The 22,631-nt window shown below is 37.8% G+C and overlaps 1 protein-coding gene across 1 annotated transcript in view; it reads right to left on the bottom strand.

The window, feature by feature from the left end:
- Positions 1–22,631, bottom strand: part of LOC107586006 (pleckstrin homology domain-containing family A member 7-like) — a 119,515-nt gene that overhangs the window by 46,710 nt on the left and 50,174 nt on the right. The window contains exons 4-5 of the mRNA XM_016273220.1: positions 8,371–8,454; positions 1,774–1,885 (exon numbers count right to left, since the gene is read on the bottom strand). Coding sequence (XP_016128706.1) covers positions 1,774–1,885; positions 8,371–8,454 — 196 coding nt within the window. The remainder of the gene's footprint in view (positions 1–1,773; positions 1,886–8,370; positions 8,455–22,631) is intronic.

Here is a 22,631-nt window from a genome sequence, read left to right as displayed (position 1 = left end):
TCTGATTAAACATAATTCTATTATACAGAGACTTGTGAGATAGATTTTCATGACTTTTCAAAAACTTTTTGAGTTTATTTATTTTTACAAAACTTTCTAGGCCTGGAAATTGCTGTTCAATGACTTTTCCAGGTTTTTCATGACCGTACGAACCCTAATGTGATGATCGGGTGCGGGTCGGGTGCGGTTATCTAAATCAGACAAAAATACAGGTGCGGGCGGTTGGCGGGTGGATCATTTATTTGAAGCTGCGGATTCGGGTGACGTTTTAGCTCATCCGTGCATCGCTAGTGCACAACGTGTTACTTGAGAGTAAAATTAGATTTTTTTTTTTTAAAGCGAGACAATGGCAAGCATGGAGCCTGGTTTATTCCCAGGAAAGTGTGTGTGTGTGGTCCTGGTAAATCCTAGATTATGGGAACAAAATGTCTTAACAAAGATGGCAATATCCAAAATCCTTGTCCTTGTGGGGACATTTTTTTGGTCCCCATGAGGAAACAAGCTTAAAATTCAAAGATTTTTTATTCTTTTTTTAAATGCTAAAAGTTTCCAGTGAGGGGTAGGTTTAGGTTGGTGGAGGGCAATAGAAAACACAATTTGTACAGTATAAAAACCATTAGGCCTATGGAATGTCCCTTATGGGACATGGAAACCCAACTTCTGTGTGTGTGCGCAGAGATGAGGGCCTCTGAGATGGATCGATTGGTTTGTGAACGCTCATATGATGCTGACACAGTCCTGTCATTGACAGGCCAGCATCAGACTCTTTACCACACAGTGACACAGCCAATGTGAGTCAGGCCAGGCCATTAAAACTTCAATGTGTCAAAATCACTCCCTAATAGGGAGAAATATCTGCATCTCTGCATTCTCATTACCAGTGAAACTCGAGAAATGTATGTATGCATGCAAAATGAGTTATGATAAACAACATATATGTAAATATATATATATATATATATATATATTTAAAAAATTGTATGTAATTACAAATTATATAAATAAAATTGTGTTCACATACACACAATTTATGTAGGTAGAAATAAACACCCACTTTTATATAGATATTAATTACAATTATTTGTAATTAATTATATTTATAATACAATTTTATTAATCACATATTTTATATGTATTAAAAATTTCAAATGAAAAACGCTTAACACCCAGCTTGGAATGTAAGAGCTTGTCAGTTCTTCGACCTCTATTACAGCCCATGTTCTTTAACACCTGGAAAAACTCTACATATGGCAGTGTATATTAATCCACTAAACAGTAAAACAGTTCTACTGCATTTACACCTTGAGTGTAACTGTGCCACACACGCTCAGATTTCATTAGCAGGAAGTAGCGAGAGGCGTTCTGTGCATTTCTCAATCCCCTGCAGATGTTCTATGCAGTATTACCTCATGACCTCTGCACATTGCAGCCAACCCGCACAGGAGATTAAGTCCAGCTTCTCTGGTGCTAGAAAAATCAGTAACCTATTACACCTTCGGCTTGGGTCATTTATCAAATTTGGAGGAATATAGCCAAAATAGATGAGGCCAATTTACTCTCCCCAGTACCTATAAAAACATTATCAGTTTCCAATGATTTAATATGAGATACACACACACATTAGTAAGGGTCAGGCTCGCTAGATAATTAGCCAGCTTGGCACTTTCAGGAACCGGAAGTGCTCTGTGTAAATGTTTGCCTTTATTGAGAATCAGTACTACTACCACATTAAAACAGTCTCAGATCAGCACTAAACGAGGCTGGACTTCTCACCCTGGATCCTGAGGTGGTGTCCGCAGGGGATGAGGAGACGGTGACAGAGGACTCGCTGACCATACTGGGAGGCCTCGGCTCTGGTGGTGGCTTGGACATGCGTAAATTTGCCCTGCAAGAGTTAGAAATAAAAGACACAATATTTACCAGGTATAAAGTGTGATTACAAATACAAGGTGAAATCATCAGTGAAAAAGGTACATTTTTGTAATTTTTGGGGATGCATGCAAGTGTTCAAAAGTGGAAGAGACTTGAGTAACACATTGACAAACACATTCCCTGAGGGCAAATGGCTCAGAGACCAGAACAGGAGGAGTAGTCAACAGACAATATCATAACTCAGCATACGCAACTCTAGTGAGAGTCTATCTATCTATCATTTTATTTATCTATCAGTCTATCTATCAATGTATCGGCATATCTACATATTATATATTTATCTACCATATCTATGTACCATACAGTACCTATATCTATCTACTAACCCAGTGTTTCACAACCTTTTTTTTAGTCGCGGCACCCTTTGGAAATTTTAACAAACTTGTGGCACCCTACAAAATTAATTTTGTCACAATATTTGAATTTCTAACTTCGACGTGTTAATTTGAAAGCATAGATATTCTGTACAACAGGGAAGAACTGCAGAATATAATGTCATACAGATATTTTTAATATTATTAAAAAAAATTGTCCATCAATGGTGGCAATCAGTAGGCTAATTTCTAATGAAGAGACCAATTTATATGACAGATTTTAATGTAGGCTTTTATACATGTGTAAACATTATTTAATTACCATTATAACTAGCTATCTCACAAATTTTTGCTCACTCCATGTTTTTTTTATTTTACAGTGGGATAATTTTGTTGCAGTAGCACGAGATAGCTTGATTTCAAACTTTGAATTGAATAAAAAATGACAAGTAAGCAGTCAGTCATAAAATAAGAACAAATAAAGAAATTAATAATGATAGCACAAATAAAAAATAACGACAGGCCTTCGAATTAAATAAATTGTTTTTTAGTTTTTCAGGTAGGTCTAACAGTAGGGTTAAGATATTTAACTTTTTTTTTTTTTTACCAATTATACAAATAATGTTTAGTCCTAGAAAGCTATTATTATCAGAGGACCTGTGAGCATAACGGTTAGCAGATCAATGAATGAGAGGGCAGCGCTACCAGAATTGCCCATTTACCACACCATGTTACAACACAGTAGGGCTATTGCAGACAGAAACAATACTGTACTACATCGATGTTTCCTGTCGGCTCAATTTTTGAGTGGACTTTGCTGTTCCGATTCGCATGAACAGTATATGAGTGGAGCGACTGAGCGGAGCGCACACGCATAGAGCGGGATAATACGCAGAGCGTCACACCACGAGAAAGTGAATCCTGAGAGGTGAACTAATTTTCGGCAGCCGAAATTTCGGTGCATCTCTAATTATTGGCGACATCAGAAATGGATATTATATAATAGATACTTTTTTGAACATTTTAGCAATTTAAAAATATAAAAAAAGTATTTTTTACACGGCACCCCGGTTGGGAAACACTGTACTAACCTACAGTATATCTACATAGTCTGCATTAGTCTAACGGTTCCACTGGAATTACAGTAAAGAGAGTGTAAACACTCATATCAAAAGTGATGTTTGTTAAATAGGTGTTTAATAATAAATGATTAACCAAATGTTTGTGAAATGCCAGAGCCACAATCACTGTGATACAAATGCCTTAATGCCAGGCTGCTTCCTGGAAGTAAAGATTAGAATGTCTTTTTTTTAGGGGGGGGGGGGGGGGGGGGGGATAGAGGACAGAAAAAAGGTGAAACAAACTGTCAGAGCTGCCACTGCAGGCAACAAATAAAAAACTTCTTCCAAACACTGTCAAAGAGAAGTGTCAAATTCAGAGACTGCAGGGAAAGGTATAACCTAGAGCGAACGCCACCAGAGAGCTGCACCGTTCAACCAAACATCTGTCACATTTCTAAATCTCCTCCAAGTAAATGACAAGGCATTTTGGACTGGTATCCAAGGCGTTATAATTCATTGGATAGACAGTTGCCTTTTCCCATAAAAATACAAAATTAATTTGTTATTGGGTAAATAGTTTATACGATGGAACAAAATACTATGAACAAATTCTGGGGGCAGACCTAAAATCAGAACCAGACAGCACAGCCACAGAGTGCCTACAGTCTGTCTGATGCATATTACCCACAAAATTGCCCAGCGCTGGCTGAAATATCCTACTGCAATGGGATTGGCTGGCTCAACACATCTTCCAGAAATAAGGCTGCATAGGTTTTTTTTATCAGTGTGCCTGGAAACAAAGCTATTTACAAGGTACCAGACTGTTCACATCTCATTTATTTTCCCTTCTTCTACCTTGTAAGCTCCAGCTCTGGTTTCAGCTTTGTATATCACTAACACCTCATCTGTGTTGCAGAGCAATACCTACTGGTGGCATCAAATCTCCAAATCTCTGCAAGGTAAAAGTTTAATTAGAGGCACTCACTAGCAAGAACCACAGGGGTCTTTATTACGTCTACAAAGATATTATTTAAACTGAGCTGGATGTTGACATCACTGAATTCAATGATGAACTGTCTTTAACTGAAAAATTAGTGTTTACTATTGTCATTTTGCATTATTGACACTATTTTCCTAATTAATGCTGTTCAGTTGCTTTGTCACAATCTGTATTGTTAAAAGCGCTATATAAATAAAGGTGACTTGACTTGACTTGATTAATTTCCAGACGCACTAATTTTCTGCTTTTTTAAAAAGTTACTAAATTGGCATGTAAAAACAAAACAGATTGCATTTGGTATCTTACATGCTAGTCAGGCAGTCTCTTCCTGTTTAAGTGGGTAAATTAATAGCAAAAGTGCACCAGACAGTCAAACGTCTGGCTATGCGAGACTAAGGCCTACAGTAAGTGAAATAAAAACAGCAACACTGGTACTCGAGCATATAATTGAGTCTATAAAATGTAGTAGACTCTCAGAGGCCATCAGAGTAGTAACAAAAATCTCTCTTACTAACAGCTCTGTCTCTCAGGGACACTCTTTTAGAGAATCATCTGAAACTCACACCATCACTGACATCACACAGAAGGTGTGGACACATATGGTGAACTCTGATGTATGAGTGGGTTGAATCTAGAACACATTGAGAGAGCAGATAAGTGAAAAACCTACTGCTCTTAAATCCTTGGCTTCATAAATCAAATAACACACTCGGGACATAAGGGTATAATTGATCCAATGTGAGGGGAGAACTTTGGGAAAAGCTGTAATAGCGTAATAGAGCTGTTGCTGGCAGAATATGACTTATTCCACTTTGACAAAAAAAACATGAATTTATTAGTATTTATTAAATTATTAGTATATTGTATATTATGTAGATTTTATATTATATTCCACAAACATAACATTCAGTTATAACCCGATAAAATATAACAAAACTAAACCAAAAATAATGTATTATAGATTTCTATCGAATCACATTTGAATCTGAGGCAGTTTTTCTTTTTACCACAAATCTACAAATACAAGTGCTGATAATAGAAAATAAACCAGTGAGAAACAGAAATGCATGATCCAAATGAACAAGGTCATCAATCCAAAAAAAATGTGATTATGCTGCTAAAACTCACCAAAGTAAGCAGATTTCCAAGACACATGTCAGGCTAACTGCACGCTTTTCATGGGTGCTTACAGTAAAAACACAATAACCCTGTCCAAAAACTGACACATGCGCACACACAGGCAGTCCCTCAATAAAACCATAAACAGCTTTTTTTCCTGTGGAATGTGAGGAGTTCCTGTAGTGTGACAGAGTCAGGAGGTGTTTGTGGCCCGTGTACACATCAAAACAGCAGGAAGCTACAGCAGCATTGTCATGGGAAGAGCTGCGGACTGAAACAATGCTGCTTCTTTCTCCTCCTCATTTTTCACCTCACAAACTGGCTTCCATCCAAAATTGTTTGAAGTATGTTTGCACCCTGGGACTTACTAGTGTTTTATCTAGGCTTCATATTATTTACCTGCACTGTCTTTTGAATGGATGGGCACAGAGGGCCTTTATTTTATGCTGGAGAGATGAGAAAGATCCACAGCAACATCTTAGTCTAAAGAAAATTCCCAAATGCTCAGATCTCCACAGAGGGGGAGCCTCAGACACAATAACCTGATTAAGTTGCATAATACATAGCATACAGTGGTATATAATGAGCTCTACTTACATTACATGATGATACAGCAGTTCTCAAACTGTTACCAAAAAAACAACAACATGAGTGATGGAATCAGATACAGAAGCACTTTGTTAGGTACCATGTACTCAATGATTACCATATTCAGAAACCATGATATTTAAATGGTAATTTTTTGTTAGTGATGAATGTATTTTTTAAAAAAAACAATGACTGACTGACTGTACAATATCCTGCTTATTGCACAACTGCCTAGCAAATATATAAATAAAAGGACATGAATTATTAATTTGTTTAGATTATTGTACAATGTGACAGAGACAATGTACCAATGTTTATTAATTATGTTAATAAAAGTCACCAATAAGTGTTGTATACAGTTTGGCCATTAGATAAATGAATAATTCATACAAAAAGACAGTCAGCCTTCGTGGCAGACAATGCACCAAGCCCTAGTGTTTGTGGAGATGTGCACTGAGCTCAGATTAGCCATTCAGATCAATAGTGCTGCACTACCAGGGGATCAGAACACTTCTATCACTGCACACGTTTCCACTGTCATCACCACCAATGGGATCGCAGAACACATTTTAGCCCTTCACTGAGAAGGGGTGAGAGTATGCAGCGCTATTAAGGGCACTCAGATCAACTGAAATATCAGCATACTACATATTTAGGTAGGGTGTGTTTGTGCCAGTCGACCATAGTAAATACATATTCTCCAGAATTCGGGATCTACAACTTGCTAATACACACCCATGGCAACCTGCAGCAACATATTGGTTGTGATGAATGATTTTCATATGTCTCTGCTGACATTATGACATATTTTAGGAGGCTTTACCCAAAGTTCAGCACTTATCACAGCTGTTAGGGTGAGGTTAGTTTCCATAGCTAGATTACTAGAGGAAAAGGCAGGGTTAATGGGGAGAGAAGCGCGAATGAGGCCGGGCTTGTGCTTAAAATAGCACTTATGAGCAGCAAGGAGTGGTAAGTATTCCAGTTATGTCCTGTAACTTCACTATCTCTCTCTTCTACAAACCACAGGCATTCAAGAGCCCACAGAACATTAAGAGTCTCGCCGGCCTATCGACACAGCTGCAAGTGATAAACTTCCTCTCTCACTTAACACGTTTTGCCATGATCTTTATCTCTTAGGCACTCAAACAAGAGGTCTGTGAGCTAAGCTGGTAAACTAATAACTAGATCCCTCTGTGACACAAAGCTCAAGTGACTCTACCGATGATGGTTAATCTGAGCCTGAACCTGGCACAGGGCCTCCACGCACTGTGCCCCTAATGCGAAGCATCAATCAACCCTGGCAGCAACATTTACTTACCTGTCATCTGCATGAGAAATGGTCTTCATAGCCGTGTGCGATATTCCTATGAGAGCCCAACATTCTGAATCCACGAGCCCACCTCTATATGGAGAACATGGAGTGATAACAGGGAAATCGAGGTAGGCGGCTGAACTTCGTAATAGTTTTCACCTGGGTTTGTTTCAGCAGGCAGCAGAACATTCAAAATAAACAGCAAACCCTCAGCTCGTTCTTTCCTCTGGTGTTAGCAAGTAACAGAATGAGTTCGGACTCAGCGGGGCATGTAAATCGGAGCTCTCTTAACCCTCACAGCACTGATGAGGTAGAAATCCCAGCTCAGCTTACTGGCATATGGGAAGACACAGAAATTAATGGAAAGGAAGAGGAGAGGAACAGGTGCTGTGGTACGCATTTTAATGGAATATTAAAGAAAATTAACAATTATTAATATTATAGTAATTTAACTTTGATTTACTGTATATTTATGGTTGATAACGACTAATAATCCATAACAGCAAGCCTCCAATTCTACTGAGCTATTCAGGTTGCTTATTGATTCCATTAACATTCCCCTGGTTCTCCGTTTATTCTAAGCGTAGGTAGTTTCAAATTATCTGCCCAACACTGTACCCACCTGCTTTGCAGTCAAAATAAAGTACAGATTAGCAGATATCTTTATTTCAAATACTATTTAGTAGTGCAGCTTCAAGCAAAAAAAACACCCACCTCACCTTCACAGGAAAATGCAATAACAGTAATGGCCATCATTACTATTACCTCTGGATATTTCCAGCTGATTTGCTGATTCCAGCACAGGCATATGATATCAGTGGCTCGTGAATCATTACTATACATCTCATTACTCGAGCATCTGTTAAAGAACAATTCAAAAATCTTGCAGCTATTCATTTAATCCAAGGCCCTTAAGAACTTCACAAACATGGCTAACCATACAAATAACCTGCATTGACCTCTTAACCACATGTCCTCAGTGAAAGCAGGAAGTGTGTATCCTAAAGTACATTTTGTGCAAATAAAAGGAAGAGAAGCACTCACTGGTCCTGTAAAATGAAGTCTGTGTTTTCTGAGGATATATGTCCCGTCACAGGATGCCTGAATGTCGTCGTCCTCAGGTTGTGGCTGAATCCAAGAAGAAAGGGAAGGAAATGGGGAAAAACAAGAGAAGAAAAACAAAATGAGCAATCCAATATGAATCATTCTTAATTTGGCACTTCCCTCCCCCGCTGTGGGTACTGTAGCCGTAAGAGCAACATTCTACAGGAATACACTAAGTTTGAGGGATTCTGATTACTTTCCCGCAGGAGTGCAGAATGTGTGGCAGCGCTGAAGCCTGGCCAAGCCCACTCATATTATTTAACACAAAGTGTGGGGCTAAGCACAAACTGCTGCAGAAACTTTATTGATTTCAATTACACAGGGTCATTCACTGTTTTAACTAGAGCATTAAAACATCTCACTGTCATCAGGTGTAATAAGACAGAGACAGGGGCTTCTAAGGGTGAGAGGACTGTGAAATAACACACATAATACGCCTGCTGTCATCAATTCAGTTATTCATTCTGTCTTCACATTGTGTGTTTGGCTGAAAGGGAGCGAGTGGTGGTAATTTGATGAGTAAGAAAGATCACCACGTGAGTAAATGTGGTCCTATATGAGGAGAAAAGGCTCCACCACAAATCACTTATCTGCCAATCATCATTTCCATTATGTTTAAAAAAACTACTGTATAAGTCACTTTGCCTCAACGACTCTCTGTGGACTCAAGGCTGAGCTAAGAGAACAGGCATAGTCATGCTTCAGGTTCGCTAGCAATTGTATACCAAAGCGAAGATGTCCTTCACAGTAGACAGAGGTTAGAACAGATGTTAGAAATAAAACTACACTAGTAAAAAAAGTAATATATTTAAAATACATTTATTTCATAGTAAGTGTACAGTGCAAATCTATTAACATATTTACGGACATATCGCTTGAGACTTTCTGATATAAAAGTTATAATTAAACTGTTTTTTTTTGGAGTACTACTTGTGCCCAACGCACATTTCTTAAAGGTCCCATATTTTCAAAACTGAAATTTCCTGGCTTTTTTCCCGATTACTGAGGTCTAGGGGCTATTTAACTACCATATAAGTTTCAAAACAGTCAGTCCACAGTAAAATGCACACAGCCTGCTTAAAGTTCTAGCTATTTTTCACGAACCGTTGTGACTTCCGTAAAAAGTTGACATCAGAACTACAGTCACTGCCTTCAGTCACCACCCCGAGCACCACCCACCATCCCACTCTCCTTTTGCCAAACCCCAGACAACATCGCGTCCATGCCATTGCTGAGCAAGGACAACATGGAAATATGTCGAAAAGGTTCACGTTAACCACGAAACCAGATCGGCCGACCTGTAATGTTACACGTTATACTCAAAGGATGGACGATCTGACAGGATTGTTACTATAAGGTGGATCACATCTAACGTGTACAGTAAAGACAAACTCACCGTGTCTATCTAGTCATGATGAAGATGTATATACATTTCAATTTCAGCAGGCAACTATTTTTACAGCTACATTATTGTTCCAGCCACAATTAATCACAACAATGTATCCAATTACAAATGATTATATATAAATCTTCAGTTTGTTGTTTTATACACATGCACACAGACACGACATAGTCGTGAGATGCAAGAAACATGGCAATAAATCGCCCATAACAACAAAAGACAATACTTTATTGAACCTTTTCTGATAAGAAGTGTGCGCTGCAAACACAAGCATTTCTGACAATCCTTTCTGTCCAGTCTGCTCGTTTTATCGCGTTTAACCACAGCTGTAGTCGTTTTTTTTTTGTCTGGCAGTGGCAGCAGATATGCGATCAAATTTCTAATTTGAGGCTGTATTACGTCGATTCTCACACCCAACATCACAACAAGATGATATTTTAAGCTCCTTATGCAGTGTTGCCAACTGCTTTCAATTTAAAGTAGCTAAAACTGGTAGTTAAATGTCACTAGATGACATCACAATGGCAAATTCACTGATCTATATAAAGATCTTTGGGCAAGATGAGAACTTAGATAAGGTTTGTCCAAGAAGTTGCTATATATTTGTCCCTAAACTTTTGAAAAAAAAAGTCTCAAAAGGGGCGGGGAAGTCGCTAAATCTAGCTACAAAGTAGCTAAATTGGCAACACTGTCCTTATGTAGCCAAATCTGCGCTGGTTTGAATGGGCCGCCTCCAGTTTCCCCTTTGTTTTGCTGCCTCCAGCTAGCACTATGACGTCGGCTGACCCTAGTTACCTGTGGTTGGCCTGGCCGTGCGTCACTCAGAAGACAACAGGCCAATCCGAAGAGAGGCTCATGAATATTAATTAGACAGACCAAAATCGACCTGTTCTCAGCAGAGCTCCTGAGAGAGGAGCTGTAAAAAATATATTGAGATGATTTTGGTACTTATACCGCAAATATATATTCTTAAGGACATCAAAACCTAAAATAAAACTCCAGAAAGGTGTACAATATGCGGACCTTTAATATTAAGCCTAAAATGTGTTTTAATGTCACTATTGATAAGGATTGTATGATTTTTTAATCATATCGGTCTTTAAATGCAAGATATTTAAAGTGTACCTGAAGTTTACTTGCAATAGTTCACACTCAAATATACTTCAGTATATCTTTAGTTGGACTTCAGCTCTACTTCCGCACAATTAAAGTGCATTAAGCACAGAATTAGTTGTTCCAATTTAGCAGACTTTAAGTATACCAGTTTAGTATACCAAAAGTACAACTGCAGAGTATTTTTATTACGTACATATATATGTAAACGTATTTGCAGTATACTTAGTATTAAATAAATGTATTTCAAAGACATTTTAGTATATTTATTTTGCACTAGGGTAATGAAACAAGGCTCAAATAAAACTTCAGCTTGCCTCAAACTTGCCTGAAACTTTCATATATTCTAGATTCATTACATGTAAAGTAACATTTCAAAAGCTTTTTTGTTTTAATTTTGATGATTAGAGCTTACAGCTCACGAAAGTCAAAAATCCAGTATCTCCAAATATTAGAATATTTACATTTGAGTTTCATTAAATGACAATCCCTACAGTATAAATTCCGGGTATCACTTGTTCTTTGAAACCACAATAATGGGGAAGACTGCTGACTTGGCAATGGTCCAGAAGACAATCATTGACACTCTCCACAAAGAGCGTAAGTCACAGAAGGTCATTACGGAAAGAGCTGGCTGTTCACAGAGTGCTGTATCAAAGCATATTAAATGCATAGTTGACTGGAAGGAAGAAATTGGGTAGGAAAAGGTGCACAAGCAACAGGGATGACCGCAAGCTTGAGAATACTGTCAAGCAAAGCCGATTCAAACACTTGGGAGAGCTTCACATTAGGGAGTCAGTGATGATTTGGGGTGCCGTGACATCTGCTGGTGTTGGTCCATTGTGTTTTATCATCAAGTCCAAAGTCAATGCAGCCGTCTACCAAGAGATTTTGGAGCACTATGCAATACTGTCAAGCAAAGCCGATTCAAACACTTGGGAGAGCTTCACATTAGGGAGTCAGTGATGATTTGGGGTGCCGTGACATCTGCTGGTGTTGGTCCATTGTGTTTTATCATCAAGTCCAAAGTCAATGCAGCCGTCTACCAAGAGATTTTGGAGCACTATGCATCAATCTGCTGACAAGCTTTATGGAGATGCTGATTTCCTTTTCCAGCAGGACTTTAGCGCCTGCCCACAGTGCCAAAACCACTTCCAAGTGGTTTGCTGACCATGATATTACTGTGCTTGATTGGCCAGCCAACATGCCTGACCTGAACCTCATATGGAATCTATGGGATATTTTCAAGAGAAAGATGAGAAACAGTTGATCCAACAATGCAGACGTGTTGAAGACTCAATAGTACCTCAGCAGTGCCACAGGCTGATCGCTTCCATGCCACAAGGATTTTTTACTTTCATGAGCTGTAAGCTCTAATCATCAAAATTAATACAATAAAACTTTAGAAATGTAATGAATCTAGAATATATGAAAGTTTAACTTTTTTTAAATAAGTTACAAAAACAATTAACTATCTATCTATCTGCAGCTGTATATATATATATATATATATATATATATGAATATACATACAATAAATTTATTTATTTATTTTAAGTGTACAAGTACAAGTGTTTACTGACAGTGCATAAGGTGACCTTCAGTCCAGGGCTGCAACAGTGCTCAACATTCTGATCTGGAGATGATTAAAGGGTACACATACAAAGCAAGCAACAATGAATAGAACAGAACTTATTTTTCCTCTTAGCACTTAGTTGATTGGAAGACTAAAGAGACGACAGGAAATGATATGAACTGGACTGCCTGCATGAGCAGCATGGCTCAGAACACTCAAACTGCTACACAAAACATTAACAGCAAGTGATCTAATTCACCAGAGATATATGTCAACATCCCCCAAAAACAGCCTCTCTTACAAGCTTTCCTTCCATGGTGGTGGCACATTCACCATGACAAGAAAGCTTAGGCATGCGTCTTTCACAGTACACTGTCAAATTTAACAGGGTGTGGAAAACACTTTTCTGCCTCTGCGAAGCATGTCATCATACACCCCCAGTGACACAAGATTGTCAAGTTCATTCTTTAGTGAACAATCATACCGCAGGAATCCGAGGTACAAATGTCCTCATAAGATAGTTCAGCTGAATGCAAACATATGTCTCTCCAAACACTACAACAAGCTTTTATCTCTAATTGAACATTTAGTGCATCAGCAAACTCTGCTGCATAAAAGCTTTTCAGTGGCTGCATGAAAGAACACTTGACATGAAAGCATGTACTACAAAGCCTTCACTACAACAGTGGTTTTATGTAGCCTGATCCAGTTCCTGAATAAACACTATCCTGAAGTCAATTCTGCTAACTCATCTGTGAAATTAATGTATGTAATGATCAATATCAATGCAAAGAAAACGTGCAATGGAATTTGGTAAAACCTTAGTAACACTATCAAACACAAAACAAAAAAACTGTGTGAAAAAACTCAGAATAAATATTAGCAGCAGAACCAGCAGAAGTGCTCCTGAAATGCTGCATCCTTGGTTTTGCAGTGAGCATGGTCAGTCCATCATTGTAATGTATGTTAAAAGACCCTCCTCTGAAAGGTTCTCCATCACTAAAGGGCTCTCAGCCCTTTCTTAGGCAGCCTAACTGCAACCAGGCCTCTCTTTTTTAGGTATGCCATCCACATCTGAAAGGAGACAGCCGCAGACCTGCCATCAGACTCCATTAAATTACATTCACCATTTTTTCTTCATGTCAACTTCATGTCCCTATAGAGCCAATATGAGTTAGGTATAAGAAACTGAATAATGCATTCTAATGGATTATAATAGCTGGATTTGATTTCACAAAGTGACTTTAAACCACAATCAATGTAAACAGATAGAATGCATGACTAAAATAACAACAGAGTAAAAGCATATATACATTAATATTAAAGCTGATTTCCATCACAGAATAAAATAAATAAATAAATAAAAAGGTATTTGCGACTTTTTATCTCACAGTTCAAACTTATGTCTTCAGAGTTGCAAGACATAAATTTAGGATTGCCAGATACAAACTTCCAATTGCAAGACAAAAGTCACTTGATAAGCTTGTTTCCAATCAAGGAATAAAAAAACAAAGACAAGTGAGCCTTTTTATCTCACAACTCAGACATTTATTCTCAGAACTGTGAGGAAAAATATCTGAAGAAATCTGTGAGATATAAACTCAGAATTCCCAGAGAAATTTGCAATTAACTTTTTTTTTCTTTTTTTTAATTCCATGGCAAAAATAAGCTTCCATACTACTGACATCACTATAAAAACTCTTCACGTCATAACACAACCGTGGTAATCTTATTTTTAGACCACCAAACACAACAAAACCAAACATAAGTGCTGATGATCTGAGAAGCAGCTCTCTAGGTCACAAACTACAGTAAAACAGCCTAACTGCAACCAGGCCTCTCTTTTTTAGGTATGCCATCCACATCTGAAAGGAGACAGCCGCAGACCTGCCATCAGACTCCATTAAATTACATTCACCATTTTTTCTTCATGTCAACTTCATGTCCCTATAGAGCCAATATGAGTTAGGTATAAGAAACTGAATAATGCATTCTAATGGATTATAATAGCTGGATTTGATTTCACAAAGTGACTTTAAACCACAATCAATGTAAACAGATAGAATGCATGACTAAAATAACAACAGAGTAAAAGCATATATACATTAATATTAAAGCTGATTTCCATCACAGAATAAAATAAATAAATAAATAAAAAGGTATTTGCGACTTTTTATCTCACAGTTCAAACTTATGTCTTCAGAGTTGCAAGACATAAATTTAGGATTGCCAGATACAAACTTCCAATTGCAAGACAAAAGTCACTTGATAAGCTTGTTTCCACCAAGGAATAAAAAAACAAAGACAAGTGAGCCTTTTTATCTCACAACTCAGACATTTATTCTCAGAACTGTGAGGAAAAATATCTGAAGAAATCTGTGAGATATAAACTCAGAATTCCCAGAGAAATTTGCAATTAACTTTTTTTTTCTTTTTTTTAATTCCATGGCAAAAATAAGCTTCCATACTACTGACATCACTATAAAAACTCTTCACGTCATAACACAACCGTGGTAATCTTATTTTTAGACCACCAAACACAACAAAACCAAACATAAGTGCTGATGATCTGAGAAGCAGCTCTCTAGGTCACAAACTACAGTAAAACAAACCAGAAGTGAAACCTGTACAAAACCGATGATGCACGCAAGGTACTGTACCTCGCTCAGTCGTCATCAGCCTGGCAGGCACAGACTGGGGCACCTTCCTGCAATGGCCTACAAAAACACAAGCACATTTCCTCTTTCCCTAGCTTTGTTCCAAAAGCATCATGCCATGCGCTTTTCTAAACTACATCGGCCCTATACAATAGTTTTGCTATTTTCCACTGTTAATTAGTAATCTGCATTCTTTAGCTCTTTTGTTCTCATCATATTACTTCCGAACTACTTGCTACGGAATTCCCTGCATTAGCATTGGAGGATAAACAGAATGGCAAACAGTAGTGCTGTTTGTTTAGCCGTGATGCAGGCAGCATATGACATTATGAATGATGACTATGAATTAACTGTTGTTCCGAATGGACTGCTGCTTTGTCTTAATTCTAGAGACAAGAAAAATGGAAATGCATATGATTAATATGACAAACTAGAGGTGTGTCAACCCCTTATATAATCTCAACACCTTAATATAGTCACATGACCATAGTTTTTTTTTTTTTATTCTAATAAATCATTCAATGTAAAAAAAATAATAATAATAATAATGGAAAGATGGGCATGTAACAAACATTATGTCTAGTATTTCAGAAACCACAAGAATGCTGACATTCAAGTGGAAGAAGTTGTGTAGTGGTGCAGTCTGGCCTGTTGATATTCATTAGATTAAATCCACATAACCTCACCTCTCCACTCCCCTAGTACTATGACAGCTCTTACCCGTGGGATGAACATATCATTTGGCATCTCACAAGAGCCAAACAGGCAATTGTGAAACCAAAAGCCATGTTTATATAGAGCTAAAACACCACATTATTTAACAAAGCTGCTGATAACAGTACAGCTACACAAAACATACCCAGATTTCTCCTAGTACTGCAATTCAAGTCATAATGCAGAAAAATCTTCCCCTGGCACTGCATTGCATCAACAACAACTTTATGGGACCTGTCAATGTCTCATAGTATTTAAGGTCTGTATCTAAAAAGAGTCTAGAGGAAGACTTAAAAAGGAAGAATGTGTTCTTTAATCAATGTTCTTTATTCTTCAGATAATTCAAATATTCTGCCCACTAAGATGAAATTGGTCTTTTAAGAACTGTTCACTGAAAGGTACTTTGGGGAACCCAAAAACAGTTATTGTATGGAATCACTGCAAAAACACTCATTTTTAAGAGTGTGTATTTAAATGTTGTGTTTTTCTAATGGTCCCCATTAATGGCCAAGACCTTACATGAAAACACTATAAAAAATGTACAGGCATTTTCTAATGCCAAATCAAGATAGCATTATCACAAAGCACTATCAAGGGGTTTGTAACTAATCAAATGTGGTTTCCCTGACTGATTAACCCAATTTCACTTCCCATCCAACACTTAAAAATAGCAATAGCAAAAATAACAGCACTTAAAATCTAGAAATATCCTTGAATCACGGTTTTTAACTTTATATTTAAGTTCATATTATGTAAAATCATGTTCATATGTAAAATTCCTTCTCTAAACAGGCCACTAAACACTATTACTACTACAACCACTAGGCCTATTACATTTATAAAAAAAAAAAATAGATTTATATTGTCACTGCAGAAATTTAGAGTCCAACGGTCAGCTAGCAGGCTGTACTGAATTTCACAACGAACAAACTCAGGGGTAATTCTGTATCAGATGTACCAAACTAACACCTCTCTTACTATCAGAGCTTAAATGGCTAATCTAGATACTTCATCACTTTAGGTGTACTATACTAGGGAAACAGAGTACAGTCACTTTTACACTAAACAATGTTTTAGATGTTCTCATTCAACCTCATTTTCAACTCTTTATCTTTTGCAGAGCATTCTACCCTAAAGTTGTCTCACCTGTGTTATCTACCTCTTCCTGGGCACATGGCACGATAAGAAAATCGCTCCGATGGGAAAGTTGATATCCTGCTGAAGTGAAGCAGCCTAAGTTCTCCAATCTCCACGAGTTCTCCTGAGAACAGCCTGCCAGGAGTTTCACTCACCGCAAAGTCGTTCAGAGATCAAACTCTTTCATGACCAGAACCGAGCTGAGCTACACAGCTTATCAGATCTAGCCCTCTTCTCTCTAACTTTCCCTCCCTCTCTCTCTCTAACTCCCACCCTCTCTGTCTATTGCCAAACTACAGCCCATTAATGAGGACGTCAGTGGGCAGAAAACTCAATTGGGAGGAGGTGTTTCTGTCCCAAAATAAATATTTCCCCGAGCTTCATAATCCAAACCAACCCGGTTCTATCACACTAGCCTGCATGTCGCCCTCCCAGAAAGCATCTCTTGTTTCGATTGTATTGCCATTTTCTTTGGCAAAAGCACAGAGCTGATCCGTTTTATTGTTTTGAGAGTTTCCTGTGCAAAAATGACTGACAATTAGAGGGAAAACCCCTGATGTTTTGACTATTTTACTGTAAATTTTACCATATTCAACAGCCAACAGAGGAATGTGTTTCCTCTCTGTTGACCAAAACCTTTTTCTGAGTCAAGGCACACACCACTGCACCTGCGTCAGACTCTCTCCGATGAGCATGTTTGCCACATTTCAATCTACTGGCCAGACTGTGGGCTGTAAATACTAGTAGGTTAGCTCACAGGAGATAAAACATGAGGTATGCAGTCCAGGAAAGCAGGTGTTATTTGCACAGCTCGAAAGCAAATATTGAATCAGATACGCAAAAAAAAAAAACCTTCAGCTCAATGGAACAATGGCCTTTACAGCCTTATTTCAATTACCTTTGCACTAGTGCTGGGCGGTATGACCAAAAATGTATATCACGGTATTTTTGAAAATTATACCGGTTTCACGGTACATGACGGTATTTTTTTTCATGCATGACCGGGTGTTAACCATATTTTCTACTGATTGAGAGAGGAAATACTGCAGTATATTGACTTAGAATGCCCTATTTTACTGTCATGATGAGTGAATAGTGTCAAAAAAATACCACACTAAATAGTGACTAAACACGACCCCTTTTAATACATGTTAACCAGGAGTCACTCTCATTTATAATCGCGGCATCGTCTGATAAAATCAACATGCATCTACACTAAAGAGCGGCTATGCCGTTGTTTTGGCTATATTACTTTTTTGTCTCATGCAGCGCACTGCCTGCATCTGAGTACCAAACTAAAAAAAACTACAAACAAAAAAGTGCGTGTGATATTAACAGACGAACTACACTCATATTTATAATTCCAAACAATCAGTAATCGACAGGTGCTAGGAAACGCTGTTTTGTACTCATTTATTGACGAGTCGGCTGCGGTGTGTCCAACTGAATGCACTGCTTCTCTGCCGCTCACTGCACAGAACAGACACGTTTGCGGGACAGCACTGGTGAAATCTTCCAACTGAACCATAGCTAAGGTTTATCGAAAAAAGTCGCTAGGTTTGTCAGTATGAATATTCTATGGAAAAAGTCGCTAAAAGGGTCTGAAAGTTGCTAAATCCTAGTGATAAAGCCTCGCTTGTGTGTGTGTGAGACGCGGGAGCTGATGGCAGGGGCGGTGGATATTTGTGGCGGTCAATGTGGATATCGTGGATGAGTTATTCTGTGTCATCACGTTCTATTAGTTCTACACAGCTTCAGTTTCAGAACTTTCTCGCTTAGTAACACATACAGCTGTTCCCTCACCACAGTGCAACAGTAAAAAGGGACCCCTTTCAAACAGTGTCACGTTCCGAACGTTGTTTAAGCGACATACACCGGTATTGCGGTATTTTAAAAATTCATATCATAACAAAAATAAACACGGTATTCAGTATGAACCGGTATACCGCCCAGCACTACTTTGCACGTTTAAAATAGTTTTAAAATGCATTTGGATGTGAAACTGTAATGAGCTTGCTTTGATTAATATGTATATTTGTGTGTAGCACTATAGGATTTGATTTTTAAAAAAATGGTGCAACAAAAGGTCTGAATAAAATAAAGCCTAAGTCAGCAGCAAAATAAACATCATGCAACTTTGTACAAAACACATCACATTAGGCATGAATTTCACTAAGAAATATACTCTACACTATAATAATCTATAGCTTAATGAACATTATATATCTTAGTCAAGAGTAGAGACTGAGGAAGAAAAGATCAGTTGCCTTGCAGTGAATTACTTTAACTGTGCCATTTTCCAGAAGAGAAACTGTCCAATTGTAATTAATTTTGCCAGGCCGGTTTCACTAAATGATTTTAAAGGTTTTATATAGTGTTTTCAGAAAGCCATTTTATAGAGCTCTAGATCCTATTATTCGAGTAGTTTTTTTCTCTATATATTTTAAGGGCTATGGAAGAGTCACATAAGGTCTGTCAATTAAAAATGATAAACTATAAATTTAACTAGAGATTACTACATAACGACATATAACTATTTAACAATATATTGTAATAAATTACATTATGTGCAGATTAATTTATCAGGTTAATCCCAATTATTTTTTTTTTTTTAAATAATCACACTAAATTAACACGTAATTAAATCTTTAAAATATATTACAGTATTTTAAATATATATTTTGTTATAATACTGTTAACAATAATAATAAGATATTTATTTAAAATATTAAAAAATTACAATTATAGATGTATTACAATTGGGGGTTTAACAGTACACAAACATGATGGTTTCAATTACTATTTATTTTTTACTATTTACTATTTATTTGTAACTATAATAATCAACACTCAAATTAAAAAATTGTATGCAAACATGTAAATTGCACATAATGCAGTTTTTAAATGAACGTCTAAATTATACAATTTCTATTCGTTGCTGAAATACCGTATAATCCTTTACACAGTGGCTGTCATAACATCATGTCATAAAATTAAGACATCACTAACAGGTACAGTAAAATATAATGAAGTATATAGTCTAATATTTCTCAAAATGCTCTTCACTAGACTTCATTTCTCTAGCAAATAACGAGCTGGAGACACTGATGACTTGCCTGAGGTTAATGAAATGCTACATGACATTTTGTTTACAAGCTGTTTTATTGACGTCTTTCCGCAACTGAAACACTGATTGAGTGATTACATGAGATGTTCATTCATGTTTATTTCACGTTAAAACTAACTAGTAATAAAGAGGAAGGTATGAGGAAGAGGAAGGTCGCAAACTGAGGATACTATACAGATTCTATATGCCACATCAAAGAATGCCAAAACGGCATGTCTTGTCTGAATTTCCTTAAAAAATGGAATGATTTGTTCTGTACACATGCGTACCGAACTGAAAGACCCGTACCAAAAATTTTCGGTACAAATACCTGTACCGTTACATCCCAAATTACAATGGATCGATCAATGCCAAGGTCATGAGTTTGTTTGAATGTAATACACAGCAAGTCACTTAGGATGAAAGCATCTGCCAAATGCATGAATGTAAATGTAAAAATGTTAAAAGAAAATATATAAAACATCTTTCTCCTACAGTCTAACCTGCAAAAGTGACTGCTCTTTTCCTGTTGGTGGCATCGAGCACCTCTCTCTGAACACACTGACCATCCTTTCAATAACAGCCCCTAATCTGCTGCTGAGAGACATCATGATCCCAGCCCTAGTAAAGCATCCCTCTTATAAATAAAAAAGGAAACAACCCTTCCATTCTGGCTACCTCAAGCTTCCATGATACAAAGGACAGTTTTCCAATATAAGGACACTTGGCATATAAAAGACCTCACAGGCCCAAACAAGCCTTGGTACAGGGGATTCAGAGCCCACCCTGTTCATTACACAGCACATTTCAAAGGATAGCCCCCAATGCTGAAGAGCACACCGGCAGAAAGCTAATTAGAGCAGAGTGAAAGGACAAGAGTCCCGGAACAACAAATGGGAGATTTAGTTGGCCACAGACACAAATACTGTTGTTCACCCCGCCTGGCTGCTCACAGGCTCAGCTGCAGTACCCAGTCCACCGTGACGCGTGACGAACTGAAGATGATGTACTAAACGACAAGCAGTGAGTGTAAAGAGACACTTAAAAGGGAACAAATACTAAGACATAATTACCAAAATGATTAGGTCAATTTCCTACGCAAACAAACAGTAAAAGCCAGTACAACTACCCCATCGTAATTTATGAAATATCAAACTTCTAATTACGCAGAAAATAAACCCACATGTTTTTGATGTAACCCATTTCATTTCAGATGAAACAGATTAAAATGAAAATCCGATCCGGCATTTTGCTCGCTAACAGAGCATTACCATGACAACATTTGCTCAGATGAACTCCTCGTATTTCAAAGCCCCCGGAAAAGCTCGTTCTAGAGCGCCTGGAGGGGAAACTACAGAAAAGTCTTCAAAGTTGGAGAACAGATAACAAAACAAAAGTTGAAAAAGTTGAACCCTTGGCCTTGAAACAGTCCTCATTTATGAGGTAGAGCTTCTTATGGTCAGCACTTCTGGAGGGTCTTTTAATAGCCTAATATTAACAAGCCCATCAAACACCTTGTCATTAGTCGGCAAAAAAGTCTTAGTTAAATAACTACTGATCAACAAAGCGCTATACACACCCCCTTTGTCCATATACCGAGATCTTCACGATGGCCTGAGGGAAAAGACGCGCCCGTAGGAATACAGCAGCATCAGCACTTCCATCACTTCACTGGCACAAAATTAGCCTGCTGATAAATATTTATAAAGAACTATTTCACAGCAATTTATCACAGAAATAGCTGTTTTATGGCCACCCAGACAGTAACAATGAAATGAATTTCAAAGGCACTTAGAAGATCAATAGTGACAGCAGTTTGTGTTCGGTGCGGAAAAAAAAGTTGAAGTTACCCGGAACGAAAATGAATGGGGGATCGATAGTGAGTTCTGCAAAATCAGGGGAAACAATTAGTGAAACGCACCCAAACCTGCTTTATCTAAATCAGGAACGGTGACCTGTGCCGGGTTCATTAAGAAACTGTGGCGACCCCAATGACAGCCTACAACATGCCTCCTGAGTTTATCTCAGCTTGGCACAGCCTCTCAAACTGCCAGGAAATTTTAGCTCCACTTCTGAAACATTGATTCACATCAGCTAACAGTTCACGTCTCATAGCAGAGGCATAACATTAACAAAAACGTCATGTAGCTTTTATGGCTTTGCTAACACATATGGCGAGATGGGACCTAATGACAGGAGAGACGGAATGAGATGGACATGAGTGGCTTTCATAAGTAATTCTGAATCAAACAAAAAACAAATGAAGTCCCAAACCATAAAGTTTCCACATCAACCACCCGACAGATGCCATGTCTAGGTTTAGTACCTCAGCATCTGCAGTAATAGCTGCAGGATAGGAGTGACGTGCCTTGAGACTGCAGCAGAGCAGCAGCACATATGAATATCTTCATCTTATTTCAGTAAAGTCAACATTCTAAGTAGAGAAAAACATCTTACAATAATCAAATAACAGCTGAAATGTCATTATAGTGGTGA

Source organism: Sinocyclocheilus grahami, unplaced genomic scaffold, assembly GCF_001515645.1.
Source record: "Sinocyclocheilus grahami isolate Dianchi unplaced genomic scaffold, SAMN03320097.WGS_v1.1 scaffold76.1, whole genome shotgun sequence".
Classification (NCBI taxonomy): Eukaryota; Metazoa; Chordata; class Actinopteri; order Cypriniformes; family Cyprinidae; genus Sinocyclocheilus; species Sinocyclocheilus grahami.
Note: the sequence above shows the minus strand (reverse complement) of the source record. Positions and strands in the feature narration are given on the sequence as shown.